The 17,810-nt window shown below is 46.6% G+C and overlaps 1 protein-coding gene across 1 annotated transcript in view; it reads left to right on the forward strand.

Annotated features, from left to right (window-relative positions):
• Window positions 1-10,855, forward strand: part of SLC16A5 (solute carrier family 16 member 5) — a 29,635-nt gene extending 18,780 nt beyond the window's left edge. The window contains exons 3-5 of the mRNA XM_038371566.2: window positions 3,221-3,364; window positions 5,111-5,977; window positions 8,813-10,855. Of these exons, the coding sequence (XP_038227494.1) occupies window positions 3,221-3,364; window positions 5,111-5,977; window positions 8,813-9,054 (1,253 nt within the window). The 3' untranslated portion in view covers window positions 9,055-10,855. The remainder of the gene's footprint in view (window positions 1-3,220; window positions 3,365-5,110; window positions 5,978-8,812) is intronic.
• The last annotated feature ends 6,955 nt before the right edge of the window (window positions 10,856-17,810 follow it).

Consider the following 17,810-nt stretch of genomic DNA (forward strand, 5'->3'; position numbering starts at 1 on the left):
AAAATGATTAGGGGTCTAGAGCACATGACTTATGAGGAGAGGCTGAGGGAGCTGGGATTGTTTAGTCTGCAGAAGAGAAGAATGAGGGGGGATTTGATAGCTGCTTTCAACTACCTGAAAGGGGGTTTCAAAGAGGATGGCTCTAGACTGTTCTCAATGGTAGCAGATGACAGAACGAGGAGTAATGGTCTCAAGTTGCAATGGGGGAGGTTTAGATTGGATATTAGGAAAAACTTTTTCACTAAGAGGGTGGTGAAACACTGGAATGCGTTACCTAGGGAGGTGGTAGAATCTCCTTCCTTAGAGGTTTTTAAGGTCAGGCTTGACAAAGCCCTAGCTGGGATGATTTAACTGGGACTTGGTCCTGCTTTGAGCAGGGGGTTGGACTAGATGACCTTCTGGGGTCCCTTCCAACCCTGATATTCTATGATTCTATGATTCTATGATTCCTTGCTATGGGGCTCATAGCCTGTGTGGTAGCAGCACCTCCAGAGCATAGACATGGTTGGGTTGAAGCAGCGGCCGACGCAGGAGCTGGGGGCTGCCTAGGCAGCAGAACCACATGGGCTGGGCACTGACTTAGGGCCAGGCATGTCGCTGCACTTATGGGGGAAGCCCTGCAGCGACACCAGAAGCAGCCCTGACTCTGAGCACTCAGTGGCTGTGGTCTTTCCATGCTAGGGGGAGGGAGCTATTGGGGAGGGGGTGGAAATGCTGCCCAAGCAGCCTGGCTGCTTCCCATTCCCCAGAGCCCCAGCTGGTAGCTGCCCCTCCCTGGGCAGCCTCATCCCCTACCACCCTTACAACTGCCTATACTGCCTAGAACTAGAGTGACCACGGCTTGTGCATTATATTTTCCCTTGCTAGATGAATAGAAATCGCTCGTTCGCAGAACTCACCAGCAATGTAAACAATAAAACCCAGCCCTCCCACTGGAGATGTACAGCAGGCATGGGCTCTGGCCTCTTTGAAGCATTATACTCTGTGACTACATCTCTCACTGTATCACTGCACCACTCAGTTTCTCCCTCCCCAAAGGGGAGCTGATGACACTTCCCCCCCCCCCGCCATTTCCCAGCGTGTTGGGACTGATGGACATAAGGAATTGCATCAGCAACACAGCATTAGTATTGTCCGGGGCAGAGCAATTGCAGGGCAGATGCACAACTCCACAGGCCATGGCTTAAATGCCTGTAAGCCTAACAGGTTTGACTTTAATGCAGACAAAAATGTGTCCCTCATTCTGTTACTACATGATCGTCTGCAAGGACACTTCCTATCTCTCTCTCCCATCCTTGACTTGTTTCAGGACTGATCTGTCTTTTCTTTAGCGCAAAATCTCAGCCCTAGGTGAATGTTGCCAGTTCTAGACTTCGGAAACATCGGATACTCTGTTACTTCGCTATAAACTGCTGAGAGCTCGGAATGCAGTTCCATCTCTTTGGCTCAGTGCCTCCGGGTTAGCCCTGCAGTTGTTTTCAGCTCCTTTCCCAGGAAGCAGAGCACTGAGCTGGCCTTAGGGATAGCTCTGGGACTACCAGGGTTTTAGAGTCACTTACTGAAATGTTTTCAAGCAGGAACCCAAAGGGATAGGAGCTGGAAGCTGCTTAGGTTCCAGTGGGACCCATCAGCAAAGCACTCACAGGGAACTGTCAGCAGGCACTGGCTCCATAACGGATGCTGAAGAAAGTGGAGCTGGAGAGAGAGGAAGGAACAGTATAAAGAGGATTTTGTTGGAGGCTCAGAGTCAGATGGGAGGTGTCATTAGATCCAGCAAGGGAAACTTCTGACCAGCTGCTGTGATCTTTTAATCAGAATTTGAACCCACGCTTCAGAGTTTGAACCCAGCTCTTAACTCTCACTAGCATTATGTACAAGCATTTTAAGGCCTCCATCCCTGCAGCATCTGGGCACTTCACATATATTAACAAATTAACCCCCACAGCATTCCTGTAAGAGAGAAAATAAGCACTATCCCCTTTTCCATGTGGGGAAACTGAGATCTCAAGCAATTAAATGACTTGCCAGGGTTACAAAAGAATTCTGTGTCAGAGCTGGGGCTCAAATCTTCCATTTCCCAGGCTGGTGCCTAATGAGCCAGTTTGGGTCTCTCAGAGTTTACAGCCAAGTGTAGTACTCTGCTGGACTTCCTGAGGCTTGAACTGGCTCTCCTTGAGCCAGCACCTCCCAGCTGTGATTGGCAGGGACTCCAGGCCAAAGTCAGCCTGGGCAAAGTGGGAAGTCTCTGGGAACTGAGCCCACTTGCACAAGAATTCATCTGTTTCTGGTTGGGTGGATTTTCTCCATATTTTGCTCCTCTTGTTTCTGTCTCTTGGGTGCTTCATTCCATTTTCTCTCTTTTTTTTATACTGGAATATCTGCCCATCCTACTCACCCCCTTCTCTTCTTCCTCCATCCCTTCTTCTTCTCCTCATATCCCCTTCACCCTAATATGTCCCTGCCCCCTGCAGTACGGGAGCCCTCCCCAGCCATTGTTCTGCTTTTATAGGGGATCAGAGTGCTGCAGGGAGCCAGCTGGAAGATCTTTGGACTTGGAGCAAACCTGGCTGTGGGAGTGGAAAGAGGGCTAGGAGTATCACTGTGGACTGCTCCAGCCCCTGTGCACCCAGGGAGCTTGTGGGGGAGCCCCGACACTGAACTGGAGGCTGAGAGATGTTTGTAAGATTTAATTGCAAAACATATAAAAAGCCACACTGTCCCATCCCCCTTCCTAGAGACCTGTAAATGGAGCTAGAGCTCTTCCCAGAATCTATTCCCAGAGGGCACAGAAATCCAGGTTATGTTCTTCTCCTCTTCCAGAATGTGCCCAGAATCTATACCACGTGCACACAGAATTCCACTTGAAGAACCTCCCCTCTGCCCCCATTCAACCCAGAATCCACCCCACAGAATAATGGAAATCCTTTTTTTTGTTCATACCCTAATGAATGGCCAGTGGATGATCAGATCAAGGGAGTCTTCTCCCTTACTGACATAAGTGAAGCAGGAGATGAGGGAGGGGTGGGGGAAAGGGGTATCAGGAGACTTGGGTGTCATTCTTGTATGACCAGGGACAATCACAGGGGAATTCCACACTAAATCATATTGTGCACTCAGAACAAGTGGAGCTTTGTTCCTGCAGCCACTAGGGTAAAACCCAAGACAGAACAACTTGTCCATCCTTGATTCCTGCCCTGATGCTTGTTTGGTTGCTTTATAGGGCCCCTCTGCAGCATTTTGGTGGAGCGATTCGGCTGCAGGTTCACTGTGATGGTGGGTGGCCTACTCAGTGGAGTGGGCATGGTTGCCAGCTCCTTCTCTAAGTCCATCAGCCAGCTCTACATAACAGCCGGCTTCATTACTGGTGAGTACCAAGTTAGGACGTGAAAAATAAATCACTGTGGTTGGTATTTGGATGTAGCTAGCGTCCAGGGAAGAATGAGTGCATAGGTTCCTTCCCTCATCTGACAAACAGGAAAGATCAGAAGAATTGCAGTGCAGTAGGATTCATATCCTGAATAGCCAGTACCCTTCTCCACCCCGAAGCAATCAGCTGAGAGCCCTAGGAACTGCTTTTCCTGTGAGCCCCACAGGGCTATGGGTCCCAAATGGGGACAATCAGTAAATAAAGACTACCACTTTTAGAAGCTGGCTGGTGATTTATTTTTGAGGAGGAGGGAGGGAGCATATATCCCATACAGTGCAACACATTTTTCGGACCCTAATTTCACTGGAACTGAAATGGGGTATGTGGGGGGAATGTTATCTAGATGGATTGTGTGCATCCATATTTCACTCCTCCCAATTTACGGAGGGATGATGACACCTTTTTTCTAAGAACAAACATAATAATGTGGTGGGGTTTTGTACAGAAGTAATAAAAATGGGAACTTGCCAGAAGCTGGGAATGAGCGACAGGGGACGGATCACTTGATGATTACCTGTTATGTTCATTCCCTCTGAAGCACCTGGCATTGGCCACTGTCAGAAGACAGGATACTGGGCTAGAGTCCAGAGAAGAGCAACACAAATTATTAAAGGTCTAGAAAACATGACCTATGAGGGAAGATTGAAAAAATTGAGTTTGTTTAGTCTGGAAAATAGAAGACAGACGGGACATGAGAACAGTTTTCAAGTACAAGTATGTGAAAGGCTGTTACAAGGAGGAGGAAGAAAAATTGTTTTTCTTAACCTCTGAGAATAGGACAAGAAGCAATGGGCTTAAATTGCAGCAAGGGAGGTTTAGATTGGACATTAGGAAGTGGTTAAGCACTGGAATAAATTGGCTAGGGAGGTTGTGGAAACTTCATCACAGGAGATTTTTAAGAGCAGGTTAGACAAACACCTGTCAGGAATGGTCTAGACAATTTGTCCTGCCACAAGTGCAGGGGACTGGACTAGATGACCTCTCAAGGTCCCCTCCAGTTCTAGGATTCTAGATGGACCTTTGGTCTGACCCAGTATGGTCATTCTTATGTTAACTTCTCCCCTTCTCAATAGCTCTTATGGAGGTGGTGTTGGACTCTTGCTCTCTTGTAACATAAAACAATGAATGTCTGCAGCCAGATCACCTTGGGATTTGATCCCATGGGATCTCACAAGCAAAGCAAGGTTAGAATTGGTCAATGCTTGGATGGGAGACCTACAAACAACTCCCTAGTACTGTTGAGGATTCAATAAGCATCACTCTTCTCTCTGAACCCCAGTGAACGAATGCCTCAAAATGGTGTTGTGTACGGCACAGAGCTGCTGCTGCTGCATGAGATGTAAAATGGAAGTCATGGTCACTTCTGGTCATTAACAATCCCATAGCAACTGAAGTAAGAATAGGGTGTCTTGTTGGACACATCTCAGTTTAGATAAGTATGCCCAGCCGAAGGCTGCCTGCAACTTCATCTAGGTACAGCATTCAACTTCACCTCCCATCCTGAACTATCAAGTAGCATTTCTGTGTGCTGCTGTAGAGCTGACATCCTGCACTGCAGAAGGAGAAGTACTTCAGTGGTGGAAGAAAGGGTGCTTGGGTCATTGAGATCTTTCCAGCAAAAAAAGCACTATATAGAAATAAGATGTTGCCTTTTTTTTTTTTTTTTTTTTTTTTTATTAAAAGGCCTAGGATCCTGTTTTGGCTTCCAGGCGGGAGTGACTGTGCTGGGCTACTACTTTGTGCGCCGACGGGCTTTGGCCAATGCCCTAGCATCCACCGGTGCCTCCATTGGCCTCACACTGTGGCCGTTGATCTCTCAGTACTTGCTGGATGAAATGGGCTGGAGAAACTCTTTCCTCATCTTTGGCGGCGTGCTGTTGAACGCTTGTGTCTGTGGGGCCGTGATGAGACCAGTCCAGCTTGGGCCTCCCAGGTCACCGCTGCAGCCCAGCCCTGGACAGAAGCCAGGCAACTCAGCTGAAGATGCACAGCTGTCCAACGGAGCCACACCTCATCAGGTGGAGCCCCCGCAGCAGGCCAGGTTTGCTGCTTGCAAGCGGACGCTGCGGAAGTACCTGGCTTTTGATATCTTCTGCAAAAATAAAGGTTACCAGATTTACACCATTGGCGTGGCCTGGATGGTGATGGGCTTTGTGCTGCCCCTCATCTACCTGGTGCCCTATGCCATCCGGAACGGGGTAGAGGAGCGCAAGGCTGCCCTCCTTATCTCCATCATCGGCTTCATTAACATCTTCATGCGCCCCATGGCTGGGCTGCTCTCAGGACTCAATATCTTCACCGGGAAGCGGATTTACCTGTTCAGCCTAGCCACACTACTCAATGGGCTCAGCAATCTCATCTGCGTCATCTCAGCCGACTTCAGCACACTTATCCTCTACTGCCTCATCTACAGCATGTCCATGAGTGGCATTGGGGCGCTGATCTTCCAGGTGCTGATGGATGTGGTGGAGATGGACAGGTTCTCAAGTGCCTTAGGTCTCTTCACCATCCTGGAGAGTGTCACCATCCTCCTTGGACCCCCACTTGCAGGTGAGAGTGCAAAAATGTTATTGGAGACCCAGTGAGAGCAGGCTGGGGAAAGGACAGGGGGTATTAGGCCTCTGATGACAGACATTGGGGAATGTAACAAGAAGGGAGTGAGGAGCTATCAAAACCCCATAGGCAATGGGGTGGGGAGCACCATTAACACGAGAGTCAGAAGGGAGTTATCAGCCCCTATTCACAGGTGGTTTAAGGGCTGAGGAGATGATGATCTGTAAGCACCTATATTGGGAATGAAAGATTAATAATAAAGGGCTCTTCAATCTAGCAGACAAAGGTGTAACAAGATCCAATGTCTGGAAATTGAAGCTAGACAAATCAGACTGGGGAATACAGTATAAATTAACAATGAAGGTAATTAACTATTGGAACAATTTACTCAGTCTCCCTCTTGATAGTCATCAGAGTTATTTGCTGTGTTATACTGAAATAGTCTATGCAGAAAGGACAAACACTGACAAAGATGCTTAGTGGTGCTGAGCCCCTCCAGTAAAGTGGCAGTTCACCCTAGGTGTCTTATCAGTATCTCTGCCCCTTCTGCGTATTGTACTGTGGTACAACCCAGCAAATAACTCAGATGGCTATCAAGAGGAACACTTGGTACTGACTGTGAATCCTTGGCTTAGGGTTTGACTCCCTGACTCAGTAGGAGCTGGGTGTGCTATGGAGAGGACACTGATATGCCCCAGGGAGTGAATTTTGTGTTGTTCTGAAGCAGCCCATGCTGGATGCACAGAAGTAGCAATAACTGATTCTGAGGACACTGATATCCTCTAATGGTGCCCTAGATACAAAGCTGCGTACAGAGTCATCAATTCAGCATGACAGCAGCCAGAACAGGCTGCTGCTTCAAGCCTGAATTTAATCTCCTGAACAGGTTGCCCCACCTGGAAGAGCCTCAAAGGGGCCCAACCAGTGGTTAAATCAGAGTAGGATCGAAGAGACTTTGAGTGGGATATGCCAGACACAGAAAAATCAAGAGGTGACAGCCAGTGCATTAATGCTACACTGGTATGAGCCTTATGCCATTCTGCCCCTTGCCTTATAACCCACCTAACGCTGATGAAATGCCAGCCTGCCTCTCCCCAGGCTTATCAGGATGCCTTTCTCTCACTGACCTCACTTCCCTCTTCCCTTTACATATATGGTACACGTCCATGCTATTTTATACTGTACCATTCCCCACTGTACAAGTGCAGCTCCAGCTGTAAATGACCGGAACACAGCATTCAAGTGTGCATTCAGCAGGGCAGGCCTGCAAACTCTGGGGCCATTCTAATAAGGTGATGATAATATCTCCTGTATGTCTCTGTCTCCCAAGAGTGTCCTGAAAATTATGGCATCCATGTTTGTTATTTGCTTTGAGATCTTCTGATGGGAGGTGCTGCAGCAGGGCACAGCCTTATTATTGTTAACAAAACAGTAGGAATATATTTACATTTGCTCTTATACCTATACACAGGGCACTTATACTGGCACTTTATACCAGTACAAGGAGAAATCCTTACAAAGGGTGCCGTTAATTAAGATGTTAGCATTTAATGCATGCAAGTAATGAACGTTACTGCAGAATTCTCCCCACCACACACACACAAGCGTATAGGAACATCTTACATACCAGCTGAGTACTGCCTGATCTAAATCTTTTTTCTTTCCATCCCTAGCTTCTGGGAAGGTTATTTGCACACAATAAATATCAACATTTTAACAATCAGTATTGCTAACAACATTTCAAGATGACTTTATATTTTTACAGCACTTTAAGAGCATTGGTTAGCTAATATCTGTTGCTCTGAAAAGTTTCCTCATCCTGACTGAGCCATTTAAAAGTGTTTTCAGCAGAGAGGCCAAAACAAGTTGATTTGTACAGACTGTTATCTTACTTGCTTTGTCCTGGGCTCAGAGTTTGCAAGGCAACATATTCCTCTATTCGGTGACTATCAGCAGCAAGGGTTATGTGGCCCCAGTTGCAGACACAAATAAATGAATTGCATGAGATGGAAACTGGGTTGCCCCCCACCTCTTCTTTAATGATGTGTCCTCTTGTGAAGCAGTCATGGCGACAGCAGAAAGCACAGCCAAACCACACAAAGAAGAACTTAATCCATGTGTGGACACTTTGAGTGTTGGCCTGGTTCAGACAGGAGACAGACCAAGCCTCTTTGGGGCTATTTCAGAGCAGTATTTGCTATAAGTGCCATTTCAGGGGGGGAAAAAAACCATACAATCTGCAGTAGCCATTTAGTTAATTTCTTCATTATTCCTCCCCCCGAAAGGTGATGTCAACACTGCGCTTGGGAGCATGACTCCCAACCCGGTCATACAGACTCTCACAGATCAGCTCAAGCTAGCGCACTAAAAAAATAGCAGAATGGCCGTTGCAGCACTGGCAGAGGCCTGGACTACGCCCCTGAGCTTGGACCCACCTGGCCCCGAGTCAGATGGCTAGCCAGAGCCTCTGCCAATCTCATGCTGCTAAATTAAGCTGAGCTGCATGAATCTGTCTAGCCAGGCTTGCTCCCAGCTGAAGTGTAGACCTACCCCCATGGACCGTGATTACATCACATCAGCATCCATATAGTCTGGCATTCTGCTCAGAAAAGATATCACCACTTTGTCCTACCATGCTGGGTAGCACTCCTGTGTGCTATTGAACAGCTGCTTTGTTCCATTTGAGAGGCAGCTGCATTTCAGTGGTGGATGAACTGAGTTCTGTGTATGTGGCAGTTTATGAACTGCACGGGTCCCTGGGGACTATATCAATGTAAGATACTATTTTTGGTATGCAACTTTGCTCTGACTGAACTCTGATTCTGTTTCCAGGTCTTCTGGTGGATATAACTGGCCAGTTCAGTTATGTCTTCTATGCCTCCAGCTTCTTCATGGTGTCAGCTGCACTCTTCATGGGTCTCAGCTTCTGTGCTTTGGACAGAAAGAACAAACTGAAAGAGGCTCTGAAGCCAACCTCCCATAGCCCCTCTAGATACCAATACACTGAAGTGCCAACTAACCCAGAGTCTGAAAAACAAGCTCCTCCTGCCGTCATTTACATCACAAGCATCTGAACGAAGAGGAACCCGGAGAATTCTGTGACCCACACAACCACAACATGTAGCGTAACCGGAGGAAGATGGGGGGAAATGTCTGTTTTCCACAATAACCCATCTGGGTCCTGCAGTGAGCATCTACTCAGCAGCGCTGCCTCAGATCCAGATGGAAGATCCAGATCAAAGGCAGAGCCCAAAGCCTTGCAACAGCCAGAAAGCCAAAGAACAAGGAGCACTTCTTATACTTGGTGCAAGCCCATAAGGCAAGGATAGTAGTTCTGTGACTTAATAAGTTACACTTCAAGCTAATAGAATTAAATTGACAGTGACTTTTTTTTTTTTTTTAAGGCTGTACATTTTTTGTATATTTTATTTTTAAGACTAGAAAGATTTATTAGGTTATGTACTACAATGATCCCTAACACAGCGTCAGTCAGTCAGTCCTGGAAGAGCTAAAATACCACTGAATCGCCTTGTCTGGACATGCCAACCTAGCAAAGACTAACTTTGCAGTAAGAAAAGAAGTACTTGTGGCACCTTAGAGACTAACAAATTTCTTTGAGCATAAGCTTTCGTGAGCTACAGCTCACTTCATCGGATGCATTTGGTGAATGCTTTGCAGTGAAATCATCTGGTTGCCTCTCACAAGGGGCAGGGAAAACCCCTTTCCCGGGGGATGCGTTGCTGCTTTCTCCCCCCCATCTCTGGATATCGTATGGAATATTACACAGGTTGTAGAACCCAGGCTAGCGCTTGCTATCAGTTGTGTCTAGGCCAAAGTTATTTTTTACAAGCTAGTAACCAAATCATTCTTGCATTTCAAGGGTATATTCAGGAAAACAAAGGTTCAGATCCAAAGCCCCAATAAAACTGGACAGACTCAAAGTGCCTACATTTTATAGCCTGTGCCATGATGTCTTAAGCTCTCTCCTCTCCACCTTCACGAAGGTGTGTTGCAAGAAAGAATGTGACAGTTCATGGCCAGTGTAAATGCACTAAGAAACAGGGAGAATGAGTGGCAAATACAGGGATGGACATTTTTTCTTTCCAGCACTAGTCCAGGACCAGTACTTTGAAAAATGTACTGGCCTGAAAGCAATTGCACTAGTCCAGACCTACGGCCAAGTTCAGAGTCAGGATAAGCTAGACTCTGTTACACTCAGAGGGCCAGATCCTCATCTTATGTAAATGGGAGTAGCTCCTCATCCAGACTCTCAGACTTAATTACACCCATTTTCCAGTATAAAAGGGAGTCTACGCTGGTGTCATTTACATACCAAAGAGTCAGAAGAAATTGGGGCAGGGAGGTTTGGGGGAAAATTTAGTTTTACTTACACACTCCCGTTAGTGATCTTTCTTTCTACATTCCTTTTTTGTGGCCTTAGCATGTGAGTTATACCAGCTTGACATCCCTTTGGTCTCTTAATGAACCAAATTCAGAGATGAGGGGTAAGCTAAATGTGGATATAAGTTACATGTTGGTAAATGGGTTGTCCCCATATAAATGGAAAGGAGTCTATAGGACATTTAAGATGGTGTAACACGGAAGAAGCTATCACTTTGCCAGCTTAGACTCTTCTCTGGATGTGGCACAAGATACCAGCTATCATAACGCACATAAATACATTTTTGCTTTTACTCTGCTTCAGTTCTGAAATGACTAACAGCAGATCTTTCCAGAACACTGGAGGTGGAGATTAATGCTTTAAACCCTTTGAAAGATGGGAGTTTAAGATGCTCTCAGAAAGTAGAAGCATTGGCTTCTAGCTTTAGTGGTTGCCAAAAAAACAGATACTGAAGTCATGTCACAATTCATAATTCTAATTCAGCTGCTAGTTAGAATGATGTAAGTATGAGGTCCCAACCTGATAAACCTAGAAACAAATGCATTAAACCACTAGAAAGCCGAGCCTCCAGGCTTTCCAGACTGTAAACGCATTCATATCTAACCATTATTGTTTGTGAGGATCCCACCATCTAGCAGTGCCTCTTTTGACAATGGTCCAACACACTTTGCCTTCCTTTGTCAAATATATCCTTAAATAAGATTACAGTTGGGAGATGATTATATGCAGCCATGTGCTTTTAAAGAAATGTCTTATCTCTAGTCATATGTATTTAGTAACTTGTGTAAAACCTAAATGGCCAGCAACCAAAAAGCAAACAGCTAGGACCATTGCCACTCAATTTGGTTATACACAAGCACTCTTTGATCCTTAAGGAAATGTGCAGTTTTCCTCCTAGATTCAGATACTAAGGTCAGAAGGGACCATTCTGATCATCTAGTCCGACCTCCTGCACAGCGCAGGCCACAGAATCTCACCCACCCACTCCTATGAAAAAGGGTGCGAATCTCAGACCTGTTCTAGCTTTTGTGAATAAGGAGCTAGGTAGCAGCATGTGTGGGGGTTTGGGGTTTTTTTACACGATCTCTAAATTTTAAATTCAGTTCAGTGGCTTGTTTCCTGCCACTCCTTCCTAACCTTTTCTTCTCGCACAGAGGTGGAGTCAACTGATCTCTACTTACCTCAAGGTCCCCTGTTGTAATGAATATCCTAGCCAAGGAGGACAGGATGTGGACCCAACAAAATTGCTCCTAAATTAGACAGAATAGTCACTTGAAGGAGCAATTGAAGGCATCTCCCTCCCTTTCAAGAACTGACTGTATTGCATCTACAGTGCTACTCGTCATGGCTCACTCAAACAAGGGAACGAACAGTATAATGCATGTTGCTCCCCACATGATAAAGAAAAAGAATTAACATTTCACAAACTCAGAAAATTGACAGATAGTGATCACTTCTTCCACTACTTGAAAGAAACTCGGGGTTGGACATTAATAGAGCATACCCCAGCAGCAATATTACACAACAGTTTAGGGCAAAGAGTGAAGATACTTGTTTCTGGATAAATGTATAGGGAACTGTGTTTTGCTACTCTACTCCTAAATTTCAAGGCCAGCACCCTAGTTTTTGTTTAGTTTGGCTTTCATACAAGTTGAGACATTTTTCTGGTAAGAAAAAAAACTGGCGTATACAGTTAAGAGATGGCATATTAAATTAATGATTGGTAACTGACTCAGCTCCTTACTGTGCTGCCATGTGAGACCAGGCTTCATGTCTCTTCTTGTTGAATTAATAAGGCCATGGATCACAGCTCCTCTTGAATTCTGGCTGATAGCTATTGCTTCACCTTTACAATCTAGCCCTTGTCCTCCTTCCCCATCATTAATCTACATTCCTTCTGCCTCTTTTCTCAACCTAGACTATAAGCTCCTCTGGGCTGGGTCCTTGTATTTATTTGTAAAGGGCCATGCACACTGATGGCGCAATAGGAATAATAATAAAATGCCCCCTTGGAGCGATACAGCAGAACAGATTAGAACTCAAGCCTTGAGGGCATTGAGGTCATAAGAAAATAAGGTAACAAAGGTTTCTTTCATTCGACTTAAAGCCACCCAATTATGCAATGCAGCTGCAGCTTAATTACCACCTCTCCCCCGAAGCACAACTGGTTTCTATTGACTTCATAAAGACAGGAAAGTGAAATCAGTTTTAATTATGTCCAAACATTATTGCCTCAGCCAGATTATAGACCACTGAGCACTGGCAGAGCAGGCAAAATTGTTCAGAAATAAATCCACACCTTCCAGCCCCCGATCCCATTGTCACTGCAGGTCTCATCCACCCTTATGGGCTAAGCACTTTTGCAATAAGCCTGTTTGTTAAATTTGATCATAATCGTGAAATATTCTTAAAACTGAACTACTGATCTGTATGTCATAGCAATAAACATTCTCATAGATATTTAAACAATGTACTCATTGCTGTGGTCCTGTAACAAAGAGTATTGCAATCAGATCCGTACAACGCAACCTGTTGAGTTTAGGCTGAATCTAAAGGCACCCATCACTGTGATATCTAAGCATCAAATTCTTAATGAGTATATGCTTATTATAACCTAAAACTCACTAAATTCCAGCTCTGGTGGCCTACCAGCAGAAACCAGTTCCACTGGTACAGATCCTCAGTTGTAAATGCCCGATTAGCAATATTATTCCAGCAGATGTTAATGACCCTGTCAACTACCTGGTACTTGACACATTTGGCCATTTAGAGAACATACCCAACAACTATAAATAAACAACCAGCACAGAGCATCAGAGTGACATGTTCACAGAGGACCACTCTGCACTAGCTGAAGCTGACAAATGGTCTTCAAGAGTAACCAAGTCAAGCTCATTGCTGTAAGCTAGCCTGAAGGTGATAAACACCTGGATTGCCCTGAAAAGGGTCCTGTCACAGAGTACTAGTGTGCTCTCACAATTGCTATGTAAACCTAGCAAGACTCACAAGCCAGGTGGACACAATTAAACCCACCTCCACACAGCTTCTCCTAATTAAATGCAAAAAACACTCCCACACCTTCTGGCCAATTTGGGTTTATGCTGAAGCAAGACTACGGCCAGAGGAAACAGAGCTAGCAGGTCTCAAAAAGAGAAGCAAAGTTAGGCTTCTCCTCCAGATATTATGGATGGTTTGTTGCCTTATTTCCCCACCAACCTTGCAGTGAATAGCATGAACTGAACAGTGTGCACCTACAGTATATACATTCAGCTTCAGCCAATGGACACAAGCCACTTCCACCATTCCTTTTCCCTGTTCCTTGGGCAAAATCAGTACGTGCCACTGGGCAATGTTCCTTCTAATTCTGTGTGCAGAATTACAGGCTGACTGAGCATAGATTTAATACTTCTGAGTGCAGCGCCTTCATCCCTATTCACCTTCTCAGCACATTTCCTCTCCATCCCCTACGTTCAGTCTAATTCTTCTTAATCACTTCCGTCTTCCCTCAATCTTTCTCGTCTCATTCATATACTGTTCCCCGCACCCCCCTTCACATTCATACACTGACTAGCTCCCTGCACTTACTGCCCCCCACCCCAACACACACTCTTTCTCCATTTACAGATGGGTAGGGCTTGAAAATACTACATCTACCACGTTAAGAACAGAAGCCTAGTGGACATTAGAAAAAGGATTGCTGGTATACTAGAATAGCAAACCCTCCTAGTAGAGATGGTGCTTATACCATCTCAAAAGAATGATTTTGCTGGTTTCCCTTATACCAGTTCCCTGAGTGAAAACCTATGCTGGCAAAAGCATGTTTATGCTGGTATAACTGCAGTGGTTATAGAGTAGGGTTTTTGCCGATATAAAAGTGTCATTTAAAAAAAAAAATCAGGCCCCTACCCAACACTGCTATGCTGACAAAAGTTTCTAGTGCAAACCTGGCCTATGCCTACAAGCACAGATAAAAATACCTGCACTTTAACACACACAACTAGCCACACTTCTATAATTTTTAAATGATTGGGTGCTGTTTAGGTGCTGCATTTAATTGTAGCAATCATCTTTCTATTTAATCAGTTCATTCCGACTCCTAGGCTAAGCCTTGTCGACTGAAGATGCACTGGTTTAACTTGAATTGGTTTAAAACTCAATTTAACTAACTGGTGTAAATCTGTGTGGACACTCATCAGTTTAAGACTGTTTGGATCAAATTTAGCTCACACCTATAACTTTACAAGTAATACAAATAAATAAAATATAAATAAGTAAATAATATAGGTGTAATAACAACATAGGTGCAAGCTAAACTCACACAAGGTTTAAGTCCATTTAAGAGTGTTCATACACAAAGTGGCACCAGTTTAAGTAAACTGGTTTAGACTCACACCTTTGGTTAAACCTGTGCAACTTTGCATTTAGACCAGGACATTGTACTCCTGGTGTAGTTATCTCCTGTCCTTTTGCTAGATGTTCCTCCCCCTCCTGGCTTCACTCCACTTCTCCTTTCCTTTTATAAAGCACATATCTTGCCATGCATGTGCTGTTCCCTCTTTTCATTCTCTTTCCCTCCACTTTGCCCTTTTCCCCTTTCTTTCCTTACTTTATTTTCTGTTCTCTATCATCTTCTGTATGTTTTCTCTCTCCTTTCTTCTCCCAAGGGTCTCAAAAACTTTATTCCCACACACTCTTATCCACTGAAGCCACAGGTATCCCATGTAATTTTCTTTTACCATTGTTTTGCAACTCAGCATGTCTAATAATTTACCAGAGTAAACAAACCCAAAAGGGGTGGATGAACAGATTCCATTTAGGTCCAGAGTAGGTATGAAATTTGTTTTCCTTGTCTACAAGAAGGCTGGCCAACACGGTTACAGCCTGGAATAAAGCTGTTTGCCGTCCTAGTAGCAGGCTGAATATAGGATACTGGGCTAGATGGACTACTGGTCTGATCACATATGGCCATTATTATGAATGCATATATTACAGCAGTTTGGGGAAGTAGGACAGGACAGGGGATTTAAAAAAATATTGTTGGAAGGAAATACAAAGATAATGAGCAAAAGACTTATGTGTGGGTAACTCTTCATCGCATGCGGAAGTTTAGGCCCTTCCTACAGCAATGAAAAGGCTCCTACCCAAGGTTCTCTACTACAGGAAGAGTTAGACATTATAGAATTTGTTTATTTTCATCTGTAATTTCAAGGGAGAGTGCTCCCTTCATTTTTCAGCATAAAATACAGGGAAGAAAACATTCCAATTAACAGTAAGAAGCCTGCTGTGAATGCCACACAGAGCAATAAATAACCAGTGGGTTGCACCCAGGGATTGGTTATTTTATGCCTAAATTAAGCTCATCAATCACTCTTAAAGATGACTTATCAGACAAAAGTTGTGGTTAAAGTCTTGTTTGGTGGTGTGCAACACTATCATGCCAAAAAGAACAGATTACAAAAATCACTTTAGATAAGATATACAATATTGTTACATTGAAGAGATCCAGAATTCTGGATACCTCACATCCTACCTGGCAATTAGCCCAGGTATATTACCACCTGTCAGTTATTTTAGCACTTATATAGCACCTTTCATCCAAGGATCTCAGAATGCATCATACAAGTGGGCAAGCATTATTACCCCACTGTACAAATAAGAAAGTTGTGGCACAGAGGGTTTTTCTTGATTAGAAAGAGTGGTCAAGTTCAGATCAGGCTTGGCTAATACAGGTTAGCAAAACCTGACTTTTTTTCCTAGGGTAGATGCAGGGTAACATCTTCTAGGCTACAATTTGACTAGCTAAATGTGTCTAAACTAGAAAAAGGGTCAAATTTAGGTTAGACTCAGCTAGCACATTAAGTCCAAACTAAACTCAAGTACTTTTCCTAGCGGAGACAACCCCAGAGAGGTTGAGTATCTTGTCCAACATCACACAAAGCAGATCACTGCAGAGCTAGGAATTGAACCCACACCTCCAGAGCCCTGATCTGACTAATAGGCCATGATGCCACCTGGTAGATATCTGAAGCCATCACTTGTGCAGATCAAGTAAGTTGAGGGAAGAAAACCACCAGCCAACATCCCTGCCAGGTTGATGGAAAGTTCACCCACTCAGTGTGAGCTGTGTGCCATGTGCAAGAGTTGTATACATATATTCTTCACTGCCGAACACAACTCCCCATCCCCACTGAAGGAGCAGGCTCCCTGGAGCAGAGCATCTCCTTCCCATCACAGCCTACGGGGAAGCTTTCCTCTCTGCCAGCTCAGCCAGCTGCTTCTGGCGTCTCTCCACCACATCTTGACGCTTCTTCTCATAGTGCTCATACTCCCTAGCACGGAGCTCCTCCACCTCAGGGAAGAAGCGGTGCCTGAGACAGAGAAAGATGTCACCATAGTGAACTGAGCATGCCCCCCCCGCATCCATCTAAGTCCCCCACAAACGCTGAGCCCCTCCCAAACCCTGCCGGCCGAGGCCCCCAGTGCCCCCCCCCCCAGCTGAGCCCGCTCAATCCCTGCCGGCCGAGGCCCCCAGTGCCCCCCCCACAGCTGAGCGCGCTCAATCCCTGCCAGCCGAGGCCCCCAGTGCCCCCCCCACAGCTGAGCCCGCTCAATCCCTGCCGGCCGAGGCCCCCAGTGCCCCCCCCCACAGCTGAGCCCGCTCAATCCCTGCCGGCCGAGGCCCCCAGTGCCCCCCCCACAGCTGAGCCCGCTCAATCCCTGCCGGCCGAGGCCCCCAGTGCCCCCCCCCACAGCTGAGCCCGCTCAATCCCTGCCGGCCGAGGCCCCCAGTGCCCCCCCCCACAGCTGAGCCCGCTCAATCCCTTCCGGCCGAGGCCCCCAGTGCCCCCCCCCACAGCTGAGCCCGCTCAATCCCTGCCGGCCGAGGCCCCCAGTGCCCCCCCCCCCACAGCTGAGCCCGCTCAATCCCTGCCGGCCGAGGCCCCCAGTGCCCCCCCCACAGCTGAGCCCGCTCAATCCCTGCCGGCCGAGGCCCCCAGTGCCCCCCCCACAGCTGAGCCCGCTCAATCCCTGCCGGCCGAGGCCCCCAGTGCCCCCCCCACAGCTGAGCCCGCTCAATCCCTGCCGGCCGAGGCCCCCAGTGCCCCCCCCACAGCTGAGCCCGCTCAATCCCTTCCGGCCGAGGCCCCCAGTGCCCCCCCCCCCACAGCTGAGCCCGCTCAATCCCTGCCGGCCGAGGCCCCCCAGCACCTCCCCATCGCTTTCTGCCGGCCGAGTCCCTCCTCCCCGCACCTGTACGCGAAGGCGGTGGCCAACGCACACAGGATACTGCCGAAGAGGAGGGGCTTTGCCAGCCGCTTCCGCGCCGACATACGGCCCACCATGGCGGGTGGCAGCGGGGCGCCGTTACGAGCGTCAGGGCCTCCCGCCCTCCACAAACGTCACGTCCGGCCGCGCGCTCAGCATTGC

The sequence above is a fragment of the Dermochelys coriacea genome, chromosome 14 (assembly GCF_009764565.3).
Source record: "Dermochelys coriacea isolate rDerCor1 chromosome 14, rDerCor1.pri.v4, whole genome shotgun sequence".
Classification (NCBI taxonomy): domain Eukaryota; kingdom Metazoa; phylum Chordata; order Testudines; family Dermochelyidae; genus Dermochelys; species Dermochelys coriacea.